Genomic DNA, 15799 nt, shown 5'->3' with positions numbered 1-15799 from the left:
AACAAACAGACAATCCACAGAATGGGAAAAAAATATTTGCAAACTATCCATCTGACAAGGGATTCGTAACCAGTATATATAAGGAGCTTGAACAACTCAATAGAAAAAATTATAATAATCTGAGTTTAAAAAGCACAAAAGGGCCAGGCACAATGGTTCACACCTGTAATCCCAGCACTTTGGGAGGCCAAGGCAAGAGGATCACTTGAGGCCAGGAGTTCAAGACCAGCCTGGGCAACATGGTCAGGCTGTTTTTTTGTAGAAACCCCATCTCTACAAAAAAAGAAAATAAAAAAATAAGAGAAAATTTAGCTGGGTGTGGTGGTGCACACCTCTAGTCCCAGCTATTCAGAAGGCTGAAGTGGGGGGGATTACTTGAGGAGTTCGAAGCTGCAGTGAGCTATGATCAAACCACTGCATTCCAGCCTGGGTGACAGAGCAAGACCCTGTCTTAAAAAAAATTTTTTTAATGGGCAAAAGATGTGAATAGACATTTATCAAAAGAAGACATACAAATGACAAGTATATGAAAAGGTGCTCAACATCACTCATCACCAGAGAAATGCAAATCAAAACTACAATGAGATATCATTTCATCACAGTTAAAATGGCCTATATCCAAAAGACAAGCAATAACAAATGCTGATGAGGATGCGGAGAAAAGAGAACCCTTGTACACTGTTGGCAGGAATGTAAATTAGTACAGCCACTATGGAGAATAGTTTGGAGATTCCTCAAAAAACTAAAAATAGAGCTACCACATAATCCAGCAATGCCACTGATAGGTATATACCCCAAAGAAAGGAGATCAGTATATCTAAGATATACTTGCACTCCCATGTTTATTGCAGCACCGTTCACAACAGCCAAGATTTGGAAACAACCTAAGCATCTATCAACAGACAAATAAAGAAAATGTGGTTTATGTACACAACATAGTAGCATTCAGCCATAAAAAAAAATGAGATCCTGTTATTTGCAACAAAATGGATGCAACCGATGTCATTATGTTAAATGAAATAGGCCAGGTACAGAATGACAAACTTTGCATGTTCTCACTTATTTGTGGGAGCTAAAAATTAATTGAACTAACAGAGATAGAGAGTAGAATGATGGTTACAAGGCTGGGCAGGGTAGTGGGGAATTAAGGAGTGGAGTGGGGATGGTTAATTGGTACAAAAGTATAGACAGAATTGGATCTAGTATTTAACAGCACAAGAGTGACTATAGTCAACGATAATTCATTAAACATTTAAAAATAACTAAGAGTATAATTGGATTGTTTGTAGCACAAAGAAAGGATAAACATTTGAGATGATGGCTACTCCATGTACCCTGATGTGATTATTATTGTATGCCTGTATCAAAATCTCATGTACCTCATAAATATAAATACCATGTACCCACAAAAAATAAAAATAAAAAAAATTAAACGAATTTTGTGGATTAGATTGGCACAACTTTCAGGAATTTATGTGTTTATTTTTAATTTTCGTGGTTACATAGTAGGTGTATATATTTAAAAATATGGAACGCTTTCACGAATTTGCATGTTACCCTTGGGCAGCGGCCATGCTAATGTCTGTATTGTTCTAATTTTAGTACATGCGCTGCAGAATTAAGCACTGCTTTCAGGAATTTAAGTACTTTATTTTATTATTATTTTTTTTGAGACGGAGTCTCACTTTTTGGCCCAGGCTGAGTGCAGTGCTGGATCTCAGCTCACTGCAACCTCCGCCTCCGGGTTGAAGCCATTCTCCTGCCTCAGCCTCCTGAGTAGCTGGGATTAAAGACACGTGCCACCACGCCCGGGGCTAGTTTTTGTATTTTTTTAGTAGAGACGGGTTTCACCACGTTGGTCAGGCTGGTCTGGAACTTCTGACCTCAGGTGATCGACCAGCCTCGGCCTTCCAAAAGGAATTTAGGTACTTTAAAATGCTGTTATGTATGTTAATGGAAAAGTAACTACATGCTTCATTTTCAGAACCAACCACATTCAAATGAAATGAGCGCGTCGAACCGACAAAAGCTCAAAAAGAAAAAAAAAGAAAAGAAAAACATAATTCTTAAAAGTGGTTAATATACTCTTAGATTGCATAACCCTGGTGGCAGTCTGAGTCCTGATTTTCTTTTAAGCTCCCAAGACTCCAAAATACCTGCTCATTACAAGTCTGTTCAGTGACAACATTCAGTAAAACTTAACATTTGTTTTACAAAATTATATTGAAATATATAAACGAACGTGTATTTTAAGCACAAAAATACGGCTTTTTTGGAAGCGGAGCTAACCATTTCCGTAGAAAAGCAGATGCAATCACTCTCTCCTGGGTTTTGTCCTCCCCACCTCTGATTTTTGACAAACCGAAAAAGGACACTCACTACAGAATACTTTTCTGACTCCCTATTGCATCACAAACGCCTGCAGGGGCTTAAAAAGCAGCAAGCGTTCCCGCCCTTCCCCACAGACCGGTGTGGTCTGGGGCGGGCCTGAGCACCTGGATTTTCACCCAGCGTGCTGGTAATTCCTACACTTGTGTGTGTTTGAGAGACATAAAGAAGAGAGGATGACCTCTTCCCGGAAGCGGGACTTCCATAAAAGAACCGTCGGGGGCGGGTCCCGGACACCTGTGGTTTGGTGAGTCCCCCAGGTGACTGTGATGCGGGGGTCAGGGGTGGAGGCACCCGGAAGCTCCCGCGGTCTGCACCCCAGCAGCGCGAGGAAAATGCCCAAAGGTGGGTTCTCAGGCGTGGGAAGCTCGACCCTTCCTGGGGTCCTCGGCGAGGTGGCCGAGAACGCGCCTTACGCCAGGACCTCCGCCGGGCCGTCTGGGTGGCCCGAGTTCTCAGCAGCTTCTTTTCCGCTCGTCCCTCGGCCCTCTCGGCGCGCACCCACCAGCCTCACCAAGTCGCACACGGAGGGGCGGCGGGGACCAGACCGAGGTCCAGGTCCCGATTGCTGCCGCTGGGGCCGCGCGGTTTGCCGGCAGACCTCGGCTCCCTGCCCGCGCAGCCTCGGCTCCGTCAGGCCCGGCCCCTCGCCCAAGCCCCGGCTCCACCAATCGCAGACTTCGCCCGCCGCCGCCGCACCTGCGAGGAGGGGCCCGCGCGCCGCCGCCGCCGCCGCCGTCGCAGCGTCCCCGCCCTGCTCCGCCCCTACCGCGGCGCCCGGAGATCACCCGCCTCCGGCGCCTGGCTCCCCACAGGCGAGGAGCGGAAGCCGCTATCTGGAGGCGGACTCCGGCGCCACAGAGCCGGGGCAGCCGCGGCAACGGCGAGGTGCGGGGCAGGGGCGCCCGGCAGACCCCGCGACCCCGAGCGAGCGGGCGCCCGGAGCGGGCAGCCTCGCCGGGGGAGGCGGAGGCGGCCACGGCGGCCGCGCTCGGGCGCCCCTCGCGCAGCGCTCCATGCCCGTGTGGTGCTGCCGCTGCTCCCTGGCCGGTCATTTCAGGTGACTTCCTCGCCGAGGATGGGAGGGGAGCAGGCGGGGATGCAGCGCTCTCGAGCTCTTTGGCCTGGCCGGAGTCGGGACTGGGGTGGAGGGCGAGCGCCGGGACCGCAGCGTCCTACCGCCTCGGCCGTCCTGCTGGGCGTGGGGGTGGTGTGGGGTGCGGTGTGGCGGGGTCCTTGCTCCGGGGAGCCTTGCGCTGTTGTTCCCTTTTCTCGCGCTGGACCGCGCGGGTCACGGGACTGCGGGACTGGCTAGGCCCGGGCTGAGTCGGTTACGGCGAGCTGAGACTTCCCAGTAGTGCAAAGTTTTAGCGAAGGTTTCTACAAAGTGCCTGCCTCCCTAAAAAAAATTATTTCTTAAAAAGTCTTCTAAATAATGTAATGAGTGGGAGGAAGGTAGGGAACTACATTTCAGTGTCATCTAGTTACAAATAGATTCTGCCTTGGTTAAGATGTTAGCCATGGTAAGTCATGTGTGTTGTAGAAATTTAAAGAATGAGGCGATTTTACACTCACCTTATGGAGAAAGTTTTTAGGGATGATAAAAGATAATACGTTTCTAAAATAAAAGTATGTTTTCTAGATCTAGCACATTTGGTCAACACCTCAGTCATTGGTGGAAAGACCAGACATTAGAAACTGATTTTAACCCTGGGGTGAAGAATTGTTAAGCTTAGGGAATACCTTAGTACCTTGCTTTACATATACTGATGTTCCAGAATAATTCTATGTAAGACTTCTTTCCTGGTAAAATATGAAATTATGATCAAGCGTTCCTAAATTACGGGTTTTCTAGATAGAATTTAGGTAACACATGAACTTAGATGGAAAGAAAGGTATATCATTTCTCTAAATTTTAAAAACTAATATTCAGTTACAAATATAAGCAACAAATCACAGTAGTATGTGTGACTGTCATCAGTAGAGATCATAAATACGTTTATATCACATTGCAGTTGTAAATATAGAAATGCTGTGTATACTTATTCAAAATTATAGTAACACATTACTGAATTTATTGAATGCAGTGGAGAAGCACATGTACAATACATATCACGTTTATTTTTTATGACTGTTTTAATAGAATTGGTTTTCTTGTAAATCCTGTGTATATTTAAGAACAGTATTCAGAGAAGCGGTCAAGAAGCGTCATCCTGTAGTAAAAAAGATGTAAGACACAGAGAAAGTTCGGAACTTCTTTTTTAATAGTGATAATCCAAGCTTGTCTAACCTCTCAGTGAGTTTAGAATGAGTCTCTTAAGTTGTGGATATTAAGGAAAAATAGTTTCATATAATAAACTGCTCGATTTTAACTTTTAGGTGAATTTGTTGACTACTAAGACAGCGGTTTGAGAGTATCAGATTCTCTATGGAAAGTTTTAGGAAATAGGTTCCCCTAGTGAAACTTGTTAAACTAAATAAAGCCCATGAGAAACTAGCATGCGTTTCAGAAAAATATTGTGTGAAAGCTATTTGACACCTTTTGATATACAGTGTAGAATTCATATTCTTTTGACTAACTCTGGGTGGTGAATACCATTTGCTTCCTGCTGTGCACAGAAATTTGGAGTAGGGAGTGAAAACCAAGTATTTGCTATGTTTTGGTCTTGAGGGACAGAAAGGAAAACAAGCTAGCTGCCAAAGATAAACATTATGATTAATAAACCACACTTTTTATTGCAAAAACAGTTCTGTTGTGTCTAAAGTTTTTTTTTTTTTTTTTTTTTTTTAATTGTTTACCAGCTCCTTCAGGAATATGTTTCTGATTTACCAATGCTATTTCTCGAGCAGTTTCAAGTCAGGAGTTCAGGTCAGCATGGCCAACATGGTAGAAATCCCGTCTCTACTAAAAACACAAAAATTAGCTGGGCATGGCGGTGTGTGCCTGTAATCCCAGCTACTCGGGAGGTTGGGGCAGGAGAATAGCTTGAACCCAGGAGACAGGTTGCAGTGAGCTGAGATCGCACCACTGCACCCCAACTGGGCGACAGAGTGAGACTCTGTCTCAAAAAAAAAAAAAAAAAAAAAAAAAAAACATTATAAAACAGATTGTGGCATCTGTATTGTCTAACATCTGAATGGATAAGTAGTGAGACAACTGTCCTAATTTTCCAACGGAAAAATCTTCTTTTGTGTTCTGGAAGATGAAGAGTGTGACTGACTTCATTTGTGGCTTTAGAACCTTCTTTCCATGTGGTAGTATACATTCGATAAATTTTAGGATCATGGTTCCAAAGACTATAAAAATTCAGTTAGTAAAACATTTCATTTTAGTTTGAATGATCATTTAAACACGTGCTTCTGCTATAGTATGGAAAAAGTCTTTTTGTTGTCCAGGTACTATGTCTACACTCTCCTTTGAAATGTTCTCTGAAACTTTGTGCTGTAATGTTTCAAAAACAAAAAATGGATGGCCTCTAAAAGCATCTTAAATGTCAAATAGGCTTTTAACTTGCTTCTTAACAATAGAATAACTAATTTTGCATGTAAAGTGCTGTTCTTTAGTAGTTGCTAAATGTAATTGTGCATATTTTCCAATTTTAATTTGTGTCTCAAAGAAAAAGTGGATTTTTATTACTCAAAATAAGTTCTTGTTTTAAATAGAATATCAAATTGGAAATCTAGAGATTAACACTGTTCATAGACTTGTGATATACTGTGCATGTACTATAAAACATGTACAGCAATACTGAGTTTACAACTTAAGCTCTGAATTTTTTAGAAAGAATAATTATTAAAAGTTTTGTTTAATGTTTTATGTAAAACCAGTGAATCACACTTTCTGTTTTTTGTTTCCTTGTTTTTCTTTGTGTTAAACCACTATCAAATAGTAGGCAGGTTTACTGCAAATAGTTTATCACACAGTTTATACCAGTGGCTCCTGAAAAATCAGAGCAAATTACCTATACTGTGTAAATTTAGATAAACTAATGTGTAGGAAATTTGAATAAACTAAACTTTGGTTCTTCATTGCTTGAGGGCTGCACACGCAAAAAACTACTAGACCTAATATATAAATGCAGTGTTATTGCAGGATGCAAAATCAACATACAAAAGTGAATTGTATTTCTATACATTAACATTGAACAATCTGAAAATTAACAAAGGAATTTCATTTATATAATAGCATCAAAAAAATGAAATACTTAAGAATAAATTTAATAAAAAATGCAATACTTGTACACTGAAAACTACAAAATGTTGAGAGAAATTCCATGCCTTTGCTATTGTGAATAGTGCTGCAGTGAATGTACACATGCATGTGTCTGTATAATGGAATGATTTATATTCCTTTGGGTATATATCCAGTAATGGGATTGCTGGGTGGAATGGTATTTCTGTCTTTAGGTCTTTGAGGAATCACCACACTGTCTTCCACAATGGCTGAACTAATACACTTCCCCCCAACATATAAGCATTCCCTTTTCTCTGTAACCTTGTCAGCATTTGTTATTTTTTGACTTTTTAATAGCCATTTTGACTGGTGTTAGATGGTGTCTCATTGTGGTTTTGATTTGCATTTCTCTAATGAGTGATATTAAAATTTTTTTCGTGATTGTTGGCTGCAGGTATGTCTTCTTTTGAGAAGTGTCTGTTCATGTCCTTTGCCCACTTTTTTATGGGGTTGTTTTTTCTTGTACATTTAAATTCCTTATAGATGCTGGATATTAGACCTTTGTTGGATGCGTAGTTTGCAAACATTTTCTCCCATTCTGTTGGTTGTCTGTTTACTCTGTTGGTAGTTTCTTTTGCCGTGCAGAAGCTCTTTAGTTTAATTAGATGCCATTTGTCAATTTTTTTTTTTTGCTTTTGTTGCAATTGCCTTTGGCGTCTTCCTCATGAAACTTTGCTTGTGCCTGTGTCCTGAATGGTATTGCCTAGGTTGTCTTCCAGGGTTTATACAGTTTGGGGTTTTATATTTGAGTCTTAAATCCATCTAGGGTTACTTTTTGTATGTGGTATAAGGAAGGTATCTAGTTTAGATCTTCTGCATATGGCTAACTAGTTATCCCAGCACTATGTATTGAACAGGGAATCCTTTCCCCATTGCTTATTTTTGTCATGTTTGTCAAAGATCAGATAGTTACAGGTGTGTGGTCTTATTTCTGGGTTTTCTCTTCCATTGGTCTATGTGTCTGTTTTTGTACCAGTACCATGCTGTTTTGGTTACTATAGCCCTGTAGGATAGTCTGAAGTCAGGTAAGGTGATGCTTCCCGCTTTGTTCTTTTCACTTAGGATTGCCTTGGCTATTTAAGTTCTTTTTTGGTTTCATACGAATTTTAAAATAGTTTTTTCTAGTTCTTTGAAGAATGTCATTGGGAGTTTAATGGGAATAGCAATGTATCTATAAATTGCTTTGGGCAGTTTGTATGAATTTGTATGGCCATTTTAATGATACTGATTCTTCCTACCCATGAATATGGCATGTTTTCCCATTCGTGTTAGCTCTGATTTCTTTGAGCAGTGATTTGTGTCATCTCTGATTTCTTTGAGCAGTGGTTTGGAGGTTTCTGATCAAACTGACTTTGATCAGAAGCCTCCAAAGGTACAGGAGAACCTAACTTTTGCACATACTTTGGAGAAATATCAGGGACAGAGCAGAATATAAAACATGTGAAATGCAGTTGCCAAGAGGTGGAAGCAGGCACAGGCAAGACAGCTGATGCATCTGGATCTGATCAGAGGCAGTAGTTGGAATGAATCAGAAATCGATGGATTGAGCATATAAAACTTCCTCCCAAGGGTAGGCTTGCACTGTGAGAAGGGTTTTCCCCTCATAGCCATGTCTGATTGGTGTCTGTTTTGGTCAAAAGAGGCTATGTAAGAGGAAACCAAATATTTGGGGTACAGGTTACTTTTTTTGCTTCAAGAAAGCTCTCAGTGTGTCCTGAGTAAGTCTGCCCTATCCTATGGTAGATTGGGAACTCTGAAGTTTATAGGGAAGTAGAAATTCCTGTCTCTGCCTGATTCTTTTCTTTGTGTCAACCTCCTCTGGGATCAGTGAGTTCAATCCTGTGAAATAACTGATCCATCCCATGCTTGTTTATCATTTGAGAGGAGTAATAAACACACCCACTAGTAGGTACTTAATTTAATACTTCCAGACATTGTGGTTGTTGCTGACTGTATGAAGATAAAATTAAGGGATTCTATTCTAAAGTAACTGTAGTATAATGCAGAACATTAGCTGTTCAGGAGATACTCCATGTATTGCATGAAAATGTGAGAATGCTAAAACTAATTTCTAGAGAGCCAATTGAGAAAGAAAAATTGGAAAATAACATTAAGATATAATTTTAATATATTTTTGAAATATATTTAATATATTTTTGGTAACATAGCGAGATCCTGTCTCTACCAAAAAATATTTTTTAAATTAGCCAAATGTGGTGGCACACCTGTAGCCCCAGCTACTCTGGAGGCTGAAGGAAGAGGATCACATGAGCCCAGGAGGTGGAGGCTGCAGTGAGCCATGCTTGCGCCATTGCACTCCAGCCTGGGTGACAGAGCAAGACCTTGTTTCAAAAAAAAAAAAAATATATATATATATATGCACACACACACATAGTATATATATGTAGTATATATGTAATACTTTTCTGAGTAAAAATGTATACACCTAATTTCTTATACCAAAATGCACAATTTATAATGTATAAATACCATAACTTTTTCTTAAAATGTGTATGACTATATATTGTCTTTAATGCACTCACCTTTTAAAAAGAAAAATGTAGAGGAGAAACTAGCCCTTTCTAGACTAGTTTCAGAGAATTATGAACTCCCCAACACAATGCTGTCTTTGATCTTGAGAGAGGTGCTTATTTCATAGGGACTTGACTACAAGATACTTGTGAGAGAAAAGCAGCTATTAATATTTGGAATTTTTGAGAAAAGCAGCTGTTAATATTGGGGATATTTGGCGTTTAAGTTGGTATAGGTTGACATGTAGCGAAGCTATTAATTTGAAAGCATTGGTCGGAAGGATTTTCTTTCTTCTTTTATGAAACGATTAAAATATTTTATGTCAAAATCAACTCAGAGTAGAGATTGATTTTTGTAAAGGCTATATTGACTATATCTCTTTTTATTCCCTTTTTTTAAAAAGAAACTATAGTGACACTGAAACTGAAGGAGAGATTTTTAATTCCTTAGTGCAATACTTTGGTGATAATTTGGGGCGAAAAGTTAAAGCGATGCCATTAGTTGAAGAAACTTCTTTACTGGAAGATTCATCAGTGACTTTTCCTGTGGTAATAATAGGTAAGTTATTGTATTTTATCTTTTAAAATTACATTTATGACCCTTAATACTTTTATAAATCTACAGTTAGTACAAGTTCTTAAGATTTTATTGAAAAGTGTTCTTAGGTGGTTTGATATGCTAAAAAACTAATAACCAAATCTTTGGAGAGTAATTGGTTTATCTGATTTTAGCATCTGTGTTAAAATGCAGTGTCTTTTTACTGAAGAACTGATATTACTACATTATTTTAAAATACCTCCTACATTTGTATTAATTATATGACAGTGTCATGGTGATGTGATAATATTATTAGAGCTCTGAAGAGTGTTCTATGTATATTATTGGATAATACCTTACAACTTTGTAGACTTCTGATGTTGGTAGGGCAGATACAGAGAGAGAAACTGACACAGATATTGAGTAACTTGTGCAAGTTAGTAACTGGTGCTCAATTAGCAATGACATTATAGTACTCTAAGGTGATGTTTATAATTACTTTAACCACAACATTACTATTTTATATCCTTTGTATCACCTCAACAGATAGGCATATAAAATATTAAAAATTTAACTATTAATACAACCTAGTTCAGATTTAGAAACTTTTATAATTTAGTTTTATTGCATGCATTTAATTACTTGTTATGTATATTTTTCATCTAATATACAAACGCGAGGAATTCAGACAAGGAATATAGGGTGAAGCTAACTAAGACAAAGGAGAGAGTTAAGGAATATAGGTGGCTTGGTGGCTTATGACTTCCTATGTTTCTTTGATAGTTTATTTCAAAGTTAGTAGGAAGGGGAGAAAATTCATGTCTTCTGGCTTGTGGGAGATACTGTAAAGGAAGGAAAAGAGGAGAGCAAAATTGTTCGTCTATACTAGGTTCTATACTAGATTCTCCTCTACAGTATATGATAGAGATGACAGTTTTTGTAATAGTTCTCAACCAAGAGATATCAGGGACCATAACGTTATGTTTCATTTTCCCCCTTACGTCTAACCTTGGTTTTCTGTCCTGAATGAATGGAGGAACCCTGTCTTCTTGTGTGGCTAGGCTGTGGGAAGGTTAGAAAAGAAAAACTTAACCTTCATTTGCACCTGCTCACTCCACTCCCCACAAAACAGCCTATCCCCGTTTTGCCTCAGCTAGCTGTGAGTAGCTTAACCTCGTGTGTATTTATATAGTGTCATTACTGTTGACAATGGCACCACCAGCCTGAGCATAAAGAGCTAATTAATATATGTTTTCTGTTGCTGCTGTAACAAGTTACCACAAACCTAGTGGCTTTAAACAATGCGAGTGTGTTATTCTACTGTTCTGTGGGTCAGGAATTCAACATGGGACTTCCTGGGCCAAAATCAAGGTGTTGGCAGGACTGTGTTGCTTTCTGGAGGCTCTAGGGAAGAATGTTTCCTTTTCCTGGCTCCCTTCTGTAGCTTCAAAATCAGCAATGTTGTTTCTTAGCCTTCTTTCATTGTCATGTCCCCCTTTCACCAAAACTGAGAAACGTTCTCTATTTTTAAGGACTCTTGTGATTAGATTGGGTCTACCTGGGTAATCTAGGTTACTCTCCATCTCAGGATCCTTAGTCGTATCTACAGATTCCTTTTGCTGTGTAGTAACATTTGCAGGTTCTGGGGGATAGGTCTGGGACATCTCTGGGCGCAGTGGATCAAGCCTGTAATCCCAGAGCTTTGGGAGGCCAAGGTGGGCTGGATCACCTGAGGACAGGAGTTTGAGTCCAGCCTGGCCAACATGGTGAAACGCTGTCTCTACTAAAAATACAAAAATTAGCCAGGTGTGGTGGCGGGCAACTGTAATCCCAGCTACTCGGGAGGCTGAGGCAGGAGAATTGCCTGAACTCAGGAGGTGGAGGTTGCAGTGAGCCAAGATCGTGAGAACTTGGGCGACAAGTGAAACTCTGTCTCAAAAAAAAAAAAAAGAGGGCTGGGCCTGGTGGCTCACACCTGTAATCCCAGCACTTTGGGAAGCCGAGGTGGGCAGATCACAAGGTCAGGAGATTGAGACCATCCTGGCTAATAGGGTGAAACCTTGTCTCAACTAAAAATATAAAAAATTAGCTGGGTGTGGTGGCGGGCGCCTGTAGTCCCAGCTACTTGGGAGGCTGAGGCACGAGAATGGTGTGAACCCGGGAGGCGGAGGTTGCAGTGAGCTGAGATTACGCCACTGTATTCCAGCCTAGGCAACAGAGCGAGACTGCGTCTCAAAAAAAAAAAAAAAAAGGAAGATTAGTTCTAAATATTTTTTTATTTTTCTTTCAGTCTTTAAGGCTTCCTATTCTAGTATTATAAGTTGAAATCTTCCTCTGCTTTCTCTATTTCTAGTATTCTTATGGTTTTACTTTTCTTACATCTTTGAGTATATTTTATTTGGGGTAACATATTAGGCAAGGAACAGGATTTTTGCTTTGTGGCTAGCAATTCTCTCAGTTGGATTAAATTTTTAAAAGGCAGAGATAATAAAGAAGTGGCAATCCAGAATAAAGGAATTGTTAATTCATAAATGGAAGTAGTTCAAGTAATCCAGTTTGGTTTTAGTTAAAGCATATAAACATATAGGAAGGCGATATCAGCATTTAGGACTGGAAAGATGGTTGAGACTAGAACGTGTGTAATCACCTGGCGGTTTCTTGCCTGTTGCACAGCCAAAACCAGTTCACTGAGATCATGGCATTGCAGTAAAGAGTTTGACACAAGGCCAGCCCATATGAGAGAACTGCAGTTATTCAAATTAGTCTCCTTATAAAACTCCTGATTGGTCGGGTGCAATGGCTCATACCTGTAATCCCAGCACTTAGGGAGGCCATGTTGGGTGGATCACGAGGTCAAGAGATCAAGACTGTCCTGGCCAACACGCTGAAACCCCGTCTCTACTAAAAATACAAAAATCAGCTGCGTGTGGTGGCACACACCTCTAGTCTCAGCTACTTGGGAGGCTGAGGCAGGAGAATTGCTTGAACCCAGGAGGCAGAGGTTGCAGTGAGCTGAGATTGCACCAGTGAACTCCAGCCTGGTGACAGAGCAAGACTCCATCTCAAAACAAAACAAAAAACAAAGAACGAAACGAAACTCCTGATTCCTCCTGATGGCTTGGAGGTTAGAATTTTTCAAGGATAGTTGGGTGAACAGGGGACTAGGAAATAGGGTGCTGCTGATTGGTTGGGGATGCTGTGCTAGGGTTTCGAAAATGATTCTCTAGTACTGAGTCCAACTCTGGGTGGGGAGCCACAGGACTGGTTCAGTTGAGTCTTGGGTCTGAGTCTTGAATCTTGGGAACAGTAGAGTCAGACAGTCATCAGAAATGCAAAAGTCTGAAAAGACATTTCAAAAGGCCAACCTCAGGATCTACAATAGCGATGTTACCTGTAAGAGCAATTAGGGAAGTCACACATCTTGTGACCTCTGGCTACGTGACTCTTCAGCAGTACAGAATTATAGACACTCTGCCTACATCTTAGCAGAATTCAGGCACCTCTCATAATCCTAACCTTGTGGCCTTTCATTAGTTTTAGAAAGGCAGTTTAATTTTGGGAAGGACTGTTACCATCCTTAAACTATAAATTCCTTCCTTGGTTAGCTTTGCCTATACCTAGGAATGAGTGAAGACAGCCAGCCTTTGAAGCTAGAAGCAAGATGGAGTCAGCCATGTTAGATTTCTCTCACTGTCATAGTCTTTGCAAAAGTTATTTCAAATGGAGAACACTGGATAGTCAGAAACAAACTATTAAGACCTTTAGAATGGAAGGGTAACATGATGAGGATTGTGTGTTACCAAAACTTATCTGAATGGAGTATGTGAAATGATTGGAAGTGGGTGAATCTCAGGGCAGAGAAACAGTAGGAGACTTGTCTTTTAGGTGAAAGTACAGGAATGAGAATAGCAAAGACAACTGACAGGATATGGGGGGCAAACTAGGTTTAGAACCAGAAACTGATTAACTTAGAAGTTTGCTAGTACCGTATTTTGAGATTGGATAGGGTTAGAAGGAGAGGGCACCTCAGTGAAGGGACTTATGAGCTTGCTTTTGAGCACATTATGTTTAAGTTATTAGTGGGCCACTCTGTCAGGTAGAGTCAAGAAATAGAATGGAAATGTGGAATATATCCTTGGGAAATAGGTCAATTTAGAGAACTGATTTTGGATGTCAGTAGCATAGAGAGTTGAAGCCTTGAGTAGATGAGATTCCCAAAAGAAAATAAGAGAGAAAGCAAAGGTAAAAATCTCATGAAATACCTGGTTTTAAGAGATTAGAAAAGGAAGAATTGGTGAGGGAAAAGAGCCATTTTCAAAGTAAGAAAAAAGCCAAGGAATGAGAGTATTAAAATGCATGACCTACCCCTTTCCACCTTTTATTTTTAATAGGAAATGGACCCTCAGGAATATGCCTTTCTTATATGTTATCAGGCTACAGACCATATTTATCATCAGAAGCAATACACCCAAATACAATCTTAAATAGTAAATTAGAAGAAGCAAGACATCTTTCCATTGTTGATCAGGTATTATTTCTTACATGTCAATTAAAAAAATTTGTTTATGCTGAAACAAGACTAGTTTTTATTTATATAAGCTTTGTTTCTTAGTTGAAACCCTTTATTCTAAATAACACCTTGTATCATTTTTATTTTAGATTCGTAAATATATTCTGAGTTACTTCTGTTTATTTTCTTGAATTTATTAGAGCAGAGTTTTCTGAATTATTTCCTAGTGGAGATTTAGTAGGTGCTCTGTGGTCAAGTTTGGGAGTACTGCTTTTTATCATTGGAGCATCATGGTAGACATTAGAATATACTATCTGGGAAATGCTGGCTTTTTTCAAACTCTGTCTTCCTTTTGTTCATTCAGGACTTAGAATACTTGTCTGAGGGCCTTGAGGGCCGATCATCCAATCCAGTTGCAGTGCTTTTCGACACACTTCTTCATCCAGATGCTGACTTTGGGTATGATTATCCATCCGTTTTGCATTGGAAATTAGAGCAACATCATTATATCCCTCACTTAGTTCTTGGTAAAGGTCCACCTGGTGGAGCTTGGCATGTGAGTATATTTTTCAGCATTTTAGTGTATGTGAATTATTTGTCTTGATAAGACCAAGTTGATTCTTAAGCATTATGATAATGTTATAAATGATGTTTATAACATTTTTATTTGAGAAGAATTTTAATGCTGTTCAGTTAGTTAAATATGGGTTTATTACTAGTAGCAGTAAATCAAGCCAAATTTTATTACCGGTACAGTCTTAGAATAAGCATGTCTCTATACTCTCTTACAAGAATTATGTAGAAGACATTTCAAGAATGTTTTGTTTAATAAATATTTAAAACTCACTTATTCATTTTAGACTTTACAGAATCTCACGTAGTATTTCAAAGCAGTATCCATTATTTTCTCACATTTGCAGAATCTTAAGTGAAAAAAGTAAAGGAGGTTGTATTAGTCTGCTTGTCTGTGATAACAAAATGCCACAGAATTGATGGCTTAAACAACAGACTTTGTTCTCACAGTTCTGGAGGCTGGAAGTCCCAAGATGAAGGTTCCAGCCAGTTCAGTTTCTCATAAAGGCCCTCTTCCTGGCTTTCAGATAGCTGCCTTCTCAGTGTGTCCTCACATAGCAGAGAGAGAGAGAAATTTTCTCTTCTTATGAAGCCAGTAATCCCATTCTGAGGGACCCACCCTCATGACCTCATCTAGCTCTAATTACCTCCCAAAGGCCCTGTCTCCAAAAGCATCACACTGGGGGTCAGGACCTCAACATAAGAATTTTGAGGGTAGATACAATTCAGTTCATAGCAGAGGTTAAACCAGAGAACCAGTGAATTAAAAGATTCACTCAGTACATTTCATTAGTGGGCCAATGAGTAATAATCGTTCATCCTTCCTGTGTTCTTAGCAGTTAACACTGTGTCCAGTGTGTAGTGAGTGTTCATTGGTTATACAAATTGATGTTAAGTAATTTAGTTTGCTATGTTATGAATTACAGACTTCATGGGAACTTTAATATATCACATACCAAAATTTTAGTAGAAACTTCAGTTGGCTATTCGTATATTAGTGCACTTTTGCACATCTGAAAAGTTGT

At 39.8% G+C, this 15799-nt stretch overlaps 1 protein-coding gene, 1 long non-coding RNA gene and 1 other non-coding gene across 9 annotated transcripts in view; 1 reads left to right on the top strand and 2 right to left on the bottom strand.

Moving 5' to 3' along the window:
• Positions 1-2470, bottom strand: part of LOC139355621 (uncharacterized) — a 77012-nt gene extending 74542 nt beyond the window's left edge. For all 3 annotated transcript variants that reach the window (XR_011606392.1, XR_011606394.1, XR_011606393.1), the window contains exon 1: positions 2290-2470. This is a non-coding gene — a long non-coding RNA (uncharacterized lncRNA). The remainder of the gene's footprint in view (positions 1-2289) is intronic.
• Positions 1522-1626, bottom strand: LOC112429415 (U6 spliceosomal RNA). The gene has a single exon (XR_003021620.1). It is a non-coding gene; the product is annotated as a U6 spliceosomal RNA (small nuclear RNA).
• A 26-nt stretch (positions 2471-2496) lies between the features above and the next one.
• Positions 2497-15799, top strand: part of LOC105497287 (oxidative stress induced growth inhibitor family member 2) — a 23848-nt gene continuing 10545 nt past the window's right edge. Inside the window, exons 1-5 of one of the 5 annotated variants that reach the window (XM_011768298.3) lie at positions 3700-3911; positions 5191-5257; positions 9558-9712; positions 14083-14219; positions 14566-14757. In XM_011768298.3, coding sequence (XP_011766600.1) covers positions 9646-9712; positions 14083-14219; positions 14566-14757 — 396 coding nt within the window. In that variant the 5' untranslated portion in view covers positions 3700-3911; positions 5191-5257; positions 9558-9645. Of the gene's footprint in view, positions 2734-3180; positions 3449-3699; positions 3912-5190; positions 5258-9557; positions 9713-14082; positions 14220-14565; positions 14758-15799 lie in introns of those variants that run through there. The other 4 variants (XM_011768299.3, XM_011768301.3, XM_011768297.2 and 1 more) reach the window with 4 other exon arrangements.

This window comes from Macaca nemestrina, chromosome 8, assembly GCF_043159975.1.
Source record: "Macaca nemestrina isolate mMacNem1 chromosome 8, mMacNem.hap1, whole genome shotgun sequence".
NCBI classification, from domain to species: domain Eukaryota; kingdom Metazoa; phylum Chordata; class Mammalia; order Primates; family Cercopithecidae; genus Macaca; species Macaca nemestrina.
The sequence above is the reverse complement of the archived record's forward strand: the minus strand, read 5'-3'. Positions and strand labels throughout refer to the sequence as shown.